Source organism: Erythrolamprus reginae, chromosome Z, assembly GCF_031021105.1.
Source record: "Erythrolamprus reginae isolate rEryReg1 chromosome Z, rEryReg1.hap1, whole genome shotgun sequence".
Classification (NCBI taxonomy): Eukaryota; Metazoa; Chordata; class Lepidosauria; order Squamata; family Dipsadidae; genus Erythrolamprus; species Erythrolamprus reginae.
In genome coordinates, this window is record NC_091963.1 from 101086610 (window position 1) to 101102124 (window position 15515).

The 15515-nt window shown below is 35.9% G+C and overlaps 1 protein-coding gene across 1 annotated transcript in view; it reads right to left on the reverse strand.

Annotated features, from left to right (window-relative positions):
- WNT3 (Wnt family member 3) overlaps positions 1 to 15155 on the reverse strand; it is a 28801-nt gene extending 13646 nt beyond the window's left edge. The window contains exon 1 of the mRNA XM_070729509.1: positions 15076 to 15155. Within this exon, the coding sequence (XP_070585610.1) occupies positions 15076 to 15155 (80 nt within the window). The remainder of the gene's footprint in view (positions 1 to 15075) is intronic.
- Positions 15156 to 15515: the final 360 nt, after the last annotated feature.

The window sequence follows — 15515 nt, forward strand, 5'->3', positions numbered from 1 at the left end:
CTTTAAGGTTTTGTACTGAATGCACAAAGTTCAGTATGACAACAGATTAGGCAAGTAGCTCAATTTTCTTTAATTGCTATAAAGGTTCAGTTCTAGATAATGATTAACATATTAACATATCCCTGATTTTCAGTAAACACGCACGCACAGGCATTTCATTTCAATACACAAAGATCTTTCTTCAACTCCTAGCAAATACTTGCTAAGAATTGAAAAAACATACCACACACACACAAAATAGAAAACAGATGGCTCAGGATCTGGAGCCTGGATAGGATAATTGGGATAGTATGGTTAGTAATATTATGGGTGTCTGAAAAATAAGTGAGAAATAGGCCAAACAAACCTTGTTGATAATATTAATGATATAGCTGATCATGGCTAACATATCAGTTTTATCAAGGCACAGTAGGTTCACATATAGTACAGAGCAAAAACTCTTAGTATAATATGGGAGTGGAATCATTGATGGGATTGAAATAAAACAATTAGCTATTTTTTTGACAAACAAATTACAAGCCCACGGATTACAATGTAGGCAAAATGATTTGATTCACACATATCCCTTACCTCAAAGCAATGAAATTACAACATAATTTTGTATCATCATCATTTGATCATCATGTTATGCTGACGTAACCTAGCCAGAACAGAACACAGCTGGACACAAAAGGTATTTGTCTGCAGTACATAAATTCTCAGAGTAATAATAACCATAATAATAATACCAACAAGAAAAAGATGGGAAAGATAATAGTAATATAACCATACTAAATGGATAAATATAAGTAGCATAAGACAGTACTGTGGAAATTAGGTGTTCAGCAGAGTGATGGCACAAGGGAAAAAACTGTCTGCATGTTTGTTTGTGTTGTGATTCAGTCTGAGGCTCCTCAGGGAACGGCTGGAACTCTGCCGGCTCCATGCTCAGAGGGGGAGGACGAGGAACAGGAGGAGGAGGAGGACCAGGCAGATGGGGAAGAGGAATGTCAGGATGAGGAGGAGGGGGAACAGCCTGAGACCTCCGGGGGGGAGCTCTCCCCAGTGAGTAGCCTGGAATCATTAGATGAGAACGCACAAGCCATCATAGATATGAGGCAGAGAAGGGCAGTACAACGAAGGGGACAATTAGCCAGGTATTTCCATCCCTAATAGGCAACAGCTGGGTTTGGGTGTGGTTCTCCTCAGAAAGGTTGAAAAAGCAGGCCCGCCCTTCCTGTATTGTGGACAGTTATCTTTTGGGAGTCCTGTGACCTTGCTTCGATCCTTGGCGTCTCTGATTCTGGCTTGTGGCCTCGAAGGCTGAAAACTTGGGGGAGGCGTGGGTTTTATTATCTACAGTGGTGTGTGTGCCAGCAAGAAGCCTGTTGTATTGTCTGGCCGTCGTGACTCTTCTGTGAAGCTTCATAGCATTCCAGTTTGTAAGAACAGTTTTTGTTATCTGTGTTTGTTTTCAAAGATATAAAATGACTTTGCTTTTTATCAGCGTGTCTGGATACTCTTTTTAGTTGGTGTTGGCATCTGGGGGAACCCAGACAGAACAGTTTGTAATATGGATAATGCCTATATTATTCATTTTGGAGCTGAAAAATTAAATAAATTAATTACAGCAACTTCCCAACTTCATTCATGTGCAGCTTTTTTCCTTTGGCTTTCAAATGAGCCTAGATCACATCAGGCTGCTATCCTGCTTCCATTCCCTCTTTTAACTTAATTCCTCCAATTGATATGTTTACCTTGAGCTTTCATATCACAATCTCATGCAACCACATTTTCAGTCAAGAGGGGAGTCAACATTGGCAACTAGCCCTAAAGTATTAACATCAAGTGCCTGTCTAAATATACAAATGGCTTATATAAGTAAAACAACCGTAACAATACAGAGTATGTAGCAGTCTTCACTAATAAACCAAGTTAAAACTTGTAAAATGGAAGACACTAAACTTGCAAAGTGTGCAAAATATCAAAATTTGAACCCCCATGTTTGAAAATACACACACACACACACACACACACACACACATACACAGATGTTATTTGTATAATCTTAAAACTTTGACTTAAAATTTCTAGGGTGCTTTTTTCTCTCTTTTCTAGAATCTAATAGATTCACACACTTACTTACTTGTTAGTTAGTTAGTTTGTTGTTTGTTAGATTTCTATGCCACCCTTCTCGATTTTGCCATTGAAACATTACATAATATTTGACGACTATCTTCTAGAACACGGGTGGGCAATTAATTTTGCCATGGGGCCACAGGAGAAATTGGGATGGTTTTAGAGGGCTGGATTAATATAATTAACTCAGTTGTACCCAATACTCTATATAATGGGGTAGAACTGAGCTAATTATATTATAATTATAAATTATATATTAATTATATTTTATATGTATATAATTATATATTATAATTATATTATAATTATAAATTAATTGCCCACCCCTTCCTTCCTTCCTTCCTTCCTTCTTTCCTCCCTTCATTTGTCCTTCCTTCCTTCCTTCCTTCCTTCCTTCCTTCCTTCCTACCTTCATTCATTCATTCATTCATTCATTCATTTATTTCTCCTCCCTCCCTCCATTTCTCCTTCCTCCCTCCATTTCTCCTTTCTCCTCCCTCCCTCCCTCCATTTCTCCTTCCTTCCTTCCTTCCAACCTCCGCGGGCCAGTCACAAACAGCAGGCGGGCCACATCTGGCACCCGGGTCTCACTTTGCCCAGTTCTGTTCTAGAATCTCTCAGGTGGCTCAGATGGAATGAATGGAAATTTTGTTTCTATCATTTTACTTGTTGCTTGGCGCTGGGTACTTATGTAGACTTTCATTTAATCAGAGTGCAAATGGAATCAGATTACACTTGCACAATCAGAATAATATTTTTGTGTGCATTGATTTAATTAAATATCCATCAGTAATCTGCATTAAAAAAAGTAACTAAAAACTGGGAGAAACTCCATATGAGGAGAGATCAAGGGGAAGTCCATAACAATTAAAATAATGTAGCTGTGCTGCTCCAGAAATAAGACCAAGGAGCTTGCATGGAACCTGAACATTACTGAAGAAATAGAAAAGTTGAGAATTTCTCTAGTATTCCCACATGAATGCAGGGGAGTGTCAACAAATGCCATTATAGGAACTTTATTATAAAAGCAAGCAGGACAGAACAAGATCAGTGTCCAACAGCCTCAGATGTCTTAAGGACTTTCCAAATCTTCTTTTCCTTGTGATCCTTTCTTTTCTTCCAGCTGAGAGTGCTCCTTATCTAAAGGGCAACCACAGGGGTTGATGGCATCCTTAACCCTAGTGGGCGGTTTCCTTGGCTACCTTATTAGAAGATGCTTAAATCCTCTTGTCTCTATAATGGGAGTTCCCTACTATAGACCTCCACAATGGAATCAGCCCACCATGTAAGCAACCCAAAATCACCCATAACTGTACACTCAAAATGTACCCCAGACCATCTATGGAAATTTGTGGGAACAAGCTCCATCATCCCAATATAATTTGTTTCTGAGTAAGATTAATCTGGGTTTCGCCATCAATAATCATCTTTCCCAACTCCTCCAATCATATTGAAAATAAATCCTAAAATGCTACACATTGCCCCTAAATGCTTTTTTAGGGCATTCACCAGTATAAAAGGAATTGACTTCTTATTTGGGAGATATATGTATGTGCAAGGGAGAACATATGTGTATGGACCCATTTTTCTGTTATAAATTGCATTCCCTTGAAGATAATTTCAGTAATGCTGGTAAATTCATGCGTTCACTGCAAAAATGTGGCTAGAGATGGCATCCCCTCAAACTTTCTTCCTTTCTTCCAATGGAGTATGTGATGGGCAGGATTGTCTGCAAGTTGTGGCAAAAAAAAATGAAGACGGGGCCTTAGATGGTACAATTGTAGCTCTATAACACACATAAAAATTGCTATAGCTTTGATTGTGATAGCCATTTTCACTTTAAAAAAAAATTCTGTCCTATACAAATACCTTTTGCGTAAAAATCAATTAACATAGATAGGCACTTCTTAAAATAAAATTCTTAAAATCCAGCACTTCTGAAAGTGAATTGATACTTTGGCCTAGAATTGAAAATTAGTTAAACTAGTCTTAACCGAACCTAACAAACATCACTAGGCTTGTTCTATGTAACCATCTTCTTTGGGTTTTAGATTTTTAATGCAACATTACTGGGGAAGTATGATCCTGGATGATCAAATCAAATGTTCTGAGTCGAAGAAGCTTCTTGGATGAGAAATGAAATGTCTTCAAAGAACAACCAGAAAGTCATGGGACAACCATGACCTGGATAACTGAGAATCTCCATAGATATTTCCAGAGGATATTTTCTACCATAATTATGCTTCAAATTTTGAAAATGCTCAGGAGAGGACTGAATCTTCTATGAGCATGTAAGATTATTTTCTGTGTGAGAAGAACTATCTTCATTGGGTTTTAGATTTTTAATGCAATATTACCGGGAAAGTATGATCCTGGATGATCAAATCAAATGTTCTGAGTCGAAGAAGCTTCTTGTATAAGAAGTGAAATGTTTTCAAGGAAAAAACTAAGAAAGTCCAGTTGCCTCTTGGAAAAAAGCACCTTTGGGATAACCATGACTGGATAACTGAGAATCTCCATAGATATTTCCAGTGGATATTTTCTACCATAATTATGCTTCAAATTTTGAAAATGCTCAGGAGAGGACATCCGGCCTGTTGGCAAGTCAGGACTGAAATCTTCTATGAGCATGTAAGATTATTTTCTGTGTGAGAAGAGCTGTGGCCAATCCTCTCTGTCTTTGCTTTGGGAACAGCATCACCTGTTTGTTTGCTTGCCTGAACTCTGACAAGCTCTCTGCCCCAGGGAGGTGATTAGCCTGAAATAATTCTTCTTTAGCAGGCTGCTTGCTTTGTTGTTATTAACTTTAGAGGGAATCTGACATGAGGGCAAGAAATGACTTATTTTTAGCACCCAGGCAGCGCCAACTAAGTTGTTGGCACCAGTTTTGCTACAAGTCTCCTGCCAAAGAGAGATGACAAGTTAGGTCACCAAGTGTCCTCCCCACCCTATCCAAATGACTGGCTGACATGACATGAAGTTGGAACATTCTTGTTTGATCATTCAAAGGCTACAGTAACCTCTAAATCCAGAAATGGTGTTAATGATGGTTTTATATATAAACAAGAAAAACCAAATGCACAGGTATCAAATAGATGGTATCTAGCTCAATAGCAGTAAACGCACGAGGGATCTTGTAGTCCTAGTTGACAATCATTTAAATAAATCATTTAAGTATAAAATAGTCATTGAGACTCTAGAACAGGGCTGTCAAACTCATGGCACGCATGTTAGTCACACCCATGCCCGGTTTAGTGAAGGGTGGGAAAATCGTGATATGTCATGTGATGATGCTCCGATGACAACAAATTTGACACCCCTGCTTTAGAAATAATGCAGAGAACAACAAAGATGATTAGGGGCAATTGAGTATGTGTAGTTTAATAAAAAGAAGGGCAGGGGTGACACAATAGGAGTGTTTCAATATCTAAGGGGCTTCCTTAAAGAAGGAGGATGTGGGAGTCAACGTATTCACCAAAGCACCTGAAGGCAGAACAATAAACAATGGATGGAAAGTAATCAAAGAGAGAAGCAGCCTAGAACCAAGGAGAAATTTCCTGACAGTTAAAACAATTAATTAGTGCAACCATTTGCCTCCAGAAGTTGTGGGTGCTCCAAGATTGGAAATTTTTAAGAAGAGAATGGACAAGCATTTGTCTGAAATGTTATAGGGTTTCCTGGATAAGCACAGGATTGTACAAGATCTCCAAAGTTCTTTTCAACTCTATTATTATAGCATCTAGCCTATAAATACAGTAAGTACACACAAATATTAAGCAAATGCCATCTACTTCTTTACACAACTTACTAAGCTAAAACCAATCAAAGTATATTTGAAATTAATAAAATATGTGAATCCATTGACATTACTTTGCTCAGGAGTAATACAATACATGGACTCCAATAACTAGTTTGGGATGAAAGAACCCCAGTTCTTTATTCAGATTATTCAGAATCAGGAATCTCTTGGATGAATAAAGATCTGACACCAAGGAATACTCATGAGAATACACTGTGAAATGGAAGATTCCAACCTGCACTTACAAAATGACATGCCAGTCACCCTTGAGATTTGAATAGTTCAAGCTTGTTTTAAAATGTAGAGTAATTTTAAAAAGCAAATAAACCATATGATCTGGGTAATTCTGGGCATATTATTTTTATTTGTGTGCCCACGCTGCACAACAATAAAGGGATTGCTTTATAGGTTAATTCTAGTGTACTCACACTCAATTATTTCACTTGATACGGGCAGCCTCAAATCATAAAACCATATTAAATCCATACATTGCATTATTGTGGTTAGACAAGTCAAAACTGGCTGGTATCACTGTACAAAATAAACCATATATCAATGGTTGGCTTCAAACATCATACTAAACCGAAACCAAACAATTATGGTTTACAACAGTAGGTGAACTCCGCCATCATCATTATTAAAAGTAAAAGTGAAATCTCCACCATGTAATTAATGAGAAGCATATAACATACACCAGTCTATAACCTTGGCCTTGGACCCCAAGTAAAGGAAATTATAGAAAGTAAAAATTCTTATCCCTTCTCTCTCCTCTCGTTGCCAAAGGGTCAAGTGTATTGGAGGTGGGTGTGAACCATGCAGTCTCCAGCAAGGATGTTACCAGAGGAAAATATTAATCTCTACAGAAAACATTAGACTCCCAAGTATGAGTTGTTCCTCCCTCCTCCAGTAATCTTCCTTGCCTGACTTCATTTTGTAAAAGAGACCCTTAATGTCCAGGGAGTCTGAAGGGAAGGAAAATACAGCTGTTCCCCAATCTCTTTAATTTATTATATTGTGGGATGTGTGTCCTTGAATTTAATGCTTCTTTTCTTCAGAATCAGATTTTTTCTTATTTTCATTTCTTACAACGTGTTATCTTATCTTGTGGTTACTTTGATATGAATGAGTTGCAATAGCTTAAGCTTCATTATTTTCTTTCTAATCAAAGCTTGAGTTGCAATCAGTTAGCAGCATGTGCGTAGTATGCCTCATGAAAAGATAGAGGGTTCATGATAGACTGAATTATAAATTGTCCAGCTGTTTTTTAGTGATTTGTGCAAAACTTTGTTGGTTCAATTGGTTGTAGGAACTCAGATAATTAGGTAGGGCAACTAAAACTATGATTATTCATGATTAATCATATATTTGTTATATCCTTTAACTCTTCCAGTGAATTCAGGTTTATCAATTCAACACTTGAACTAAGTGAAAATAGATTCTGTATAACCCAAAGCCAATTTCTGTAGCCATAATAGGTTAAACAAGTCCAATGCTCTTTACATTAAGCTGTAAATCATATTCTACAAATAATTACTGTTCATACAGCACACTAAACAGAAAAACAAGCAAATTGCATAATTAACACTAGTCAAAGGTAGTATCAACAGTAATAGTCCTGGTTTGACTAAAGAGATTTTTTTTTATGTTTTTCTACCCACCCACCCCACCCTATATATTAGATTGCAAATGAATGCATGAATATTATTGGTTTGGGTTATCTCAGCACTTGGAAAGCTTTTGTAAATAAAAGTAAAAAATAAAGCAATACACTACTGCAAAAATATCATGTTAAATAACAGCAATTTATCGTTTATCAGTTCATTTGCTTGTGATTTTAACTGCTGATCTTGTCTGTTTTTCCTAAATAATTCATGTTAATGCTGAAATGGAGAAGACCACCTCCCTTTATATGTCTAGAAGATAATTCCTTAGTCTGAGAAATCTAAATCCCACCAGGCTACCTAGGACTCCCAACTCTTTGTTTTAATAATAATCTCAATAGTCGATTTAGAAATAACAGGGCGCGTTTTATAAGCGTTTCATTATTTTCCGTCTCTGAGTGTTGGCTCTCTTAATCGGCTTTAATGTTAAGAGCGCATTAACGCTTTCCTCCTCCATCGTGGCCCAAAGAAAGGAGAGGAGGGGAAGGGGAACAAGTTTGAACATTTTTCAGAAGCCTTGTCATCTTTTATCAGATCCGCCTGGAGCTTTTGTGTCGGGAGCCCTGTTCCTTACTGTACATTAGCAGCTGCATTCCAGAACGTTGGGTCAATTCCCTTCGCACCTCCCCGGCCGCCCTCAGCAGCTTCCCAGGTTCATCTGCCGTGCCTCGCTCTTCCCTCGCGACCAGCCAGCGGCCCTTCTCTCCAAGCCAGCCCAACACACGCGCTTCTTACTTCACAGGGAGCAAAATGACCCCGAGTGTTGGCAAACAATTATCATATTCGGAGCTGATTTTTTAATATATATATATACAAATCTGCAGGGATGGTGCAATCGTGTAGAATTAATTCGCCCTTCCCGCTGAGATCGATCGATCTGTACTCACAGAAGGGTATATATAGAAGACTGTGGACGGACAACCTTAATTTATAAAGCCCCCGTCGTAATGTTTTCGAAATAGGGGGACCTGATAATATGGTAAAATCTGAATTCAGGTCCCCCTATATATATTACATTGGGCGGGAATCCATAATTTAAAAACTAACATGTTTGCCAGTTAATTTCTGTTTGGCCTCTGAACCTTTTTAAATGTATCTTAACAGGCAGAAAATACACCCCGGAGTAAATTTTAATTATCTCTGATTCCACGGAGAACTAAGGTTGTCCCCTAACAATTTTCAAAGTAATAACGAGGCCAGTTACCTGCTGCTCTAGAGGAAAACCTTTCACTCCTAAGAAAGAACAGCTGGAAGGAATTCCAGAAAAAGACACTTTGTATATCTTCATTTTCAGCCAATTTGAGTATGAATAAAATTCAGATACTGGGTTGTCCATTCCCCCATGCATTTTAAATTTAAATAAATCGGACTGTCAATTGTTTTTATTATATAATTTCTAACATCTAAGCTGCCTGTTTTTATACTAATTATAATTTATCTCATATTTGTTTTGTATGTAGTATAAATTGAGTCCCCTTGGGACTGGGCAGCATAAGAGTCAAATTAATTAAAATTAAATTAATTTGCATCAGAAATGTTTATCCAAATGTGTTACAATATCTGTGAGATGGGCTGTTTTAAATTTGTCCCCGGTACCCCAAAGGAAGACTGAGATAAATTTTATTTCCTTAATTGTGAACAGAAATTAACCAAAATTTATCCAATTTATCCATGCCTTAAGTCAAGAACATACCTGACTCTGTTTTGGGTCATCCAAGATTTTAATTTAAAAGCTTCTAATCACAAGCATAAACTGAATGATTTTTTTAAAAAAAGATCTGAAATTAAAAATGTGCATCTTGAGAACAAACATCCATGGATATTAAGCAGGCCTGTAACTACTCCTTTGTAAAACCAAACCAAATATAAATGCTAGCAAGTAAAACCATCTCAATGAGAAAAACCTCTTTTGTGGAAGGCAAAGCCAAAAAGAAATGTCATATTGGAATTTAGCAGAATTATGAGGACATCCTTTAAACAACTTTATGTAAACTAGTTACATGTAGAGTTATGCTGTACTATTTGGGTAAACATGTACATTTCTATCATAGGAAATGTTAGACCCATGGTAATTATTAATAAATACAGTACTGTATTGGCAATTTCTAAGGTCTTAGCTAGCCTGATGGAAAGTTTCAGAAATGTCTGTTTTGAAAAACAAAGGAAGGGAAATATCCATTCTTTGCATAGTAAGTATCTAGGGAATACATAGGGAAACTGGAGGATAATGGAATAAATGTTTTCAATTTATTGATTCCAGAATTTACCAAATATCTTACTCTTGAAATCTTACAGCTGAATTTCCAATTCATTTCATTTATTTTATACTCTTAAATGGGATAAATTTTCAAATATAAAATGGCTGAAAAAGGACAAAGGTCATATAAAAAAGGAGGGGAAAGTTTGTTTAATAGGTGAGATGGAATAATACATTTGAGAATGTGCAAATGCTTTTCTCCTATCTTTGAAAAACTCCTACATTTTTCACAGAATCATTAGACAGAGGTCAAATGGATTATTTTATTTATCCAAGCCTTTCTTTAATGTAAGGTCATGAAGGTGTGTACCTAATATATTTATCAACCTATTTGCTAAGTATTTAATTAGAGCATTGGTTATCAATATCCAGTAGGGATAATGCCTTGTGGGCTGAGAATGATGAATATTGCAGTTCAGCATATCTAGAAAAGGTCAGCTTTGGAAAGAACACTCTAATAATAGGTTTCTGTAGATTGGTGAGTTGATCAGGATGCCTGATCTTTAGCTAAGGTGAAGGTTCTACTGCCAAGATTCAGCTCTGGAATATGAATTTTGTCCCATTTAATCATCTCTGCACTTCTTTCCTTGGTAGATCTAATTTCCAAATTAATTTGCACCATCTGGAGTTTAAATGTTATTGATACTTATTTTGAATATGCATTAACATAATTATGGCTCATCTCATTGGTTAGACTCAATTGTTGTTTACTCATTGGCTGGCATCCAATTTGCTAATGGGCTTTTGGAAACATCACTTGTCAGTTTCTGAAGCCAGCAGGCAAAATGTTAGAGATGAAAATTCAGCTGTTAAAGTATTGTTGCCTTCCCAACCATCAAAATGGTACTGTGTCACATCTGATAGGCAGGGAAAGTCTGATTTTAGTAGAGTTCCAGTGGAAAAAGATAAGTGCTGGAGTTCAGAAATAGTGATTAATATCGTGTTTCCCCAAAAATAAGACCTTGTCTTATATTTTTTTGAACCCCGAAATAAGCACTTGGCCTTACTGCCATGTACTCAAAAGCCAGATTGGGCTTATTATCAGGGGATGTCTTAGTTTGGGGAAAACAGGGTAAAGAATTTGTATGGCACCATTCATATAACTTTTTAGGACTAAATCAAACATTATTGCTTCTTGTAATGGCATAATCCAATAAGTAAATCTAAACTCTACTTTTTTATCACCAAGAAGCTGGTAAGGTCATCTTACTGCAGTCCATTTTCACCCCCTCAAGTGTGCCAATGAAGTTAAAAATAATTCCCAAAGCCCTGCACAATTCCTACGGCATTACTGTATTTTGGGTGACCTTACCTCCTTGGTTTCAAGGATGTTTTCTAAAGAAGAACAAGTGTTGAATTATTAACTGAGGAATGTTCAGTAGAATTGTATAGGTGGTCCAGGGCATTCTGTTTGTCTTCCTCCATTCAACCCCTGGTTATATTAGTCCTGGACTACAGCACTTTGAAGAGGCAAATCCAACTCCATATCCATCATAGCTCTAGAAAGAAAGCAGCCCTCTGCAGGGACCAGGACTCAGGCTGCAAAGATTATTGCATCTTCTTTTTGTGGTTTTTTTACACATATTACAGCATTCTCAGAAGCTTTTCAAACTCTATAAAATTTAGTGAAAGCATGATTAACAAACAAAAATAAATCAAAGTAGATTTTCTCCTTTTAAAAAAGTCATTGTGTTTGATGCACTTCTAAATTTTGACTTTCCCCATTTCTTGAGCCCTTTTTAATCAAGAATGCCACCACTTGTCCTAATGATCAAGCTTCTTTCCCTATTTTCTTGAATTATAAAATCTGATTGCAACATGGTATGAGCTTGACTATACAAAAACCAAACAATTTAAAGATCATTCTGTTGAAAATCAGGAAGGGTTTGGAGAATCTCTTTCTTTTTCAATTAAAAAAACAAAGCATATACAAGGGATGTATTTTAAAGGTCAGCAAGAGGTTATTGTTTTTTAGATTTCCAAAAGTGGTCCTGGCAAATTGAAGATCATATTGGAGAGGTACACAGGAGCAAATATTACTAAGGTGCATCAAATATAGAAATCTGAGCCAATATAGCTTTTCCACTTGTATCCTAATTTATGGGCCAAAATTTACGTCCTATTTAGGTCAGCACTTTTAATCTTGGATCTAAGAATTGATCCAATATGTTTTTCAAAAAGCAGCTGGGTTTTCTTTGTTTTCTCCTTGAAGACATTTTGCTTCTCATCCAAAAAGATTCTTCAGTTCTTTCAGCTTCTTGGATGAGAAACAAAAACATCTTCAAAGAAAAAACAAATGAAGTCCAGTTGTCTTTTGAAAAGAATCTTTGGGATAGCCATGACCTGGATAACTGAGAATCTCCATGGACATTTAAGATGTCTTCTATGCTGGCCATTGTCTTTGTATATGCCCAGGAAAAATATATTATAACTAATATCTGCTTGGTTCAAATACAGTCAGGTCACTCTTATCCACTTATATTCTTCTAATATATGATATATAACAGAGTTCACAACTTTCATCACAACCTGACATGATGGGCTATGGAGTGGTGGAGAAAAATACGGGCACATGTCCTCTGACAATCAATTTTTTTTAGCTGGTTTTATACATTTGTGCTCTGAAGTTGGTTAAATATAATAGTGCTACAATATTACTATACAGAACTATATATGAAAATATTGTAGTGAAACTAGAGCTAGTGTTGCCTTTCTTGCTTGCTCCAGGTAGCCTTTGCACTTTGTGTGTGTGCGCGTACACACACACAGACACACAGACATACACACACTGCCTGTCCCTGCTCCTCTTTGCCTCATTCCCTCCCCCCCCCCCCCGCCTGAAAATTCCAGGCAATTTGAAACTATGCAACCTGCCCTTTTCACACCTTTGGTAGATTCGTTTTTTATTCCCAGCACCAGGTCCCTAACTAGCTTTCTCATTGTCTTTTCCACCTTGAATTTCAGATTTGTAGCTCAAACAAATTGGATAGACATTGGCTCAAGATAAGACTAAATTACATTATCTAGTTAGACTGTTTAGTTTGAAGAATTCTAAATCTATTTTTAAATGCTGTATTATTTTGTAATATGGAAATAAATTATGATTTTTATACATGTGAAAGTTGACCGTTGCCCCATTTTTTTCTGACAGACAATTTCTCCCCAGGTGTATAATTAATAAAATTAATGCATTGATATTTTATGCATTCCTGCAAAATTGTGCATGGTTATTAACATATTAATTTTTATTATTGTTTGTTAAACAATTATTTACTGACTATCTTCTTCGATTGGAATTATATCCTGAAGATGGATTGGACACTTGCGACAAACTTGAATAAATTCAGATCTTTTTCAATTCACTGAAATCCTGCTGAATAATGGAAGGTGAAGGAACATAAACTTTCACATCAAGTGAAAATAATCACTTTTGAAAGGAACTAAATGACTAGAAGTTAGAAAACATGCAATAAAATAAGGTATAAGGATTGCTGTGAAATGCATGTACTGACTTATAGCTCATTATTAATTATTTATAATTGATTTGTTAATTTCTGAACCTTATTTTTCAATGTAATTATTACAGCATTTGCTCTACACTATACTAGAAAACACAACTATACAAGCAATTTATACTGACACTGTATAAATTCTTTCTATATAATTTTCATTATCTTAAAATATGCGTAAGTGCATATTGTTGTTGAATTATGTATGTCTGTATTTTAAAATCCAGAGGCTTAATCCTTTTTCTTTGAGACAAAAGATCTCTACTGGAAGAATAGATTTTAGGGAAAGGGAAAAATTAAGCAGACTGGAAGAAAATATAATTTTTTAATAGTGGTTCTCTCTACATTAAGAAGTATGATTGGAAGGGCAAAATTTTACCAAAATACCAACATTTTGCTTTATAACTTGAAATTATTAAATAAACCGCATAGCCAGATTCTGTTTACTAAACTAAATTATCTGAATCAGTTCTTGTTGACAGTTCTACTTGTAACAAAACATTTGATTTTTACAGCTTTTATAGGAAATTTGCTTCATCAAACCTGGGGCTAAAAGATATCTGATTACCTGTAATCTAAATTCTGACAGGAAAACCGTTTTGAACCTGAATATATATTCTGGTTGTGCTTTGCATATATGAGTCATATCCATTTGGCATTGAGTATACAAGTATTTTTGTTGCTATGATTTAATTTTTCTCAATTATTTTCATAGAATCGGACAAAATAAGGTTAAAAACATTGCTAAATGTACTGAATATTTATTTTTATTATTTATAGTAGGCATCCAAACCAATATTTTACAACACAACTTATTTTTCAAAATTAAACATTTTTATTTATATTCATACCACACTTTTGATTATATTTAAAAAAGAATTCAGGAATAACTTACATAAAAGGAAAACTTGGAAAGTGGTAGTAGAGGGCCATATTTAAGTTAATTCCATATTGAAGCTGTTGATATTTCTAATTCAAGTGTTAACACATTTTAATATAAAAGAAATATTTTAATTAAGCAACAGGAAAAGCCAACATTAGATTATTAAATGTTAATTTTTAATAATCTAGATTTTGGTTTTAGTGAAAAAAATCTCAGATCAGCCCCCGTTCCAGTATAGGGAAATGAATCTTTGGCAAAATAATTTTTAGTTTTTATCATCTTGGTTTGCTTAAATAGAGTTTTTATGAAGCAAGCAGAAAATAAAAATATCAAATTGTTATTCCAAAAAAAATTGAAGTTAAAACTTAGGTCTGGGTTGTTTTCTTGATGTTTTTTCTGCAGATGTTGGCATCATTAAGCAAATATATTTAAAGTGAAAGAGAACATCTGAAGAGTCATTTTGTATAGTACTGTTAATAAACGTTTGTGATCTGCTGGCAAATACCTAATTACAGAGAATCTTGATAGTAGTTTAATGTTTCTATTCTTTTAACTGATTGTCTTTAAATGCCTGCTGCTTATAAATTACATTCTAATATATTATTCTGATGCCACAAATGACTGAGGCAGACACAATGCTTTTCAAGCAAAAGGAAAAAAAATCTTTTAAGTATCACCCTTCCAAAATGAAAAAAACGAGGTGAGCACGTAGGAATTTTGCACAAATTCTGAAAAAGCAAAATTATGAGAAACATGAATCAGGATGAGGAGAGAATGCAAATATACTGAAGTAGGGGGAAAGTAGCAGGCTGCCAAAAAGTTTGAGATGAGGAGAAAAGAAATCTTACCACCAAATAGGATAACCGGCTAGGACCTTTGTATCACCGAAGAAAAAAGCTAAAGTTAATCCAAGCAGGTGGTAATCCATTAGTCCAGGCTTGGTGCTGAGGAGAAGAGCACTCTCCACGAAGTTTGCACAAAAACATTTAAGGACCCCAAAAAAATCAAAACAAAACAATCCCACCCTGAAAACCCCCCCACAGGTATTTCTACCCCCCCCTCCCCACTCACATGTACACACACTCCAAAGCCAAGAAATATTCCTGAAGTGGAAAATAACTTTATGCTGTTCAGAAATGCACCTCGCTGAACCTTTTCCCCCACCTACCCCTGACAAACTACCAAAGCGTCTATTAAAATGTGCTGTGCTTTGGAGATGTCAGGAAGCATCCAATCAGATTGCACGGCCTAAGGTGAGGGATGAGCCTATAGTTCAAGGCTGTCAGTC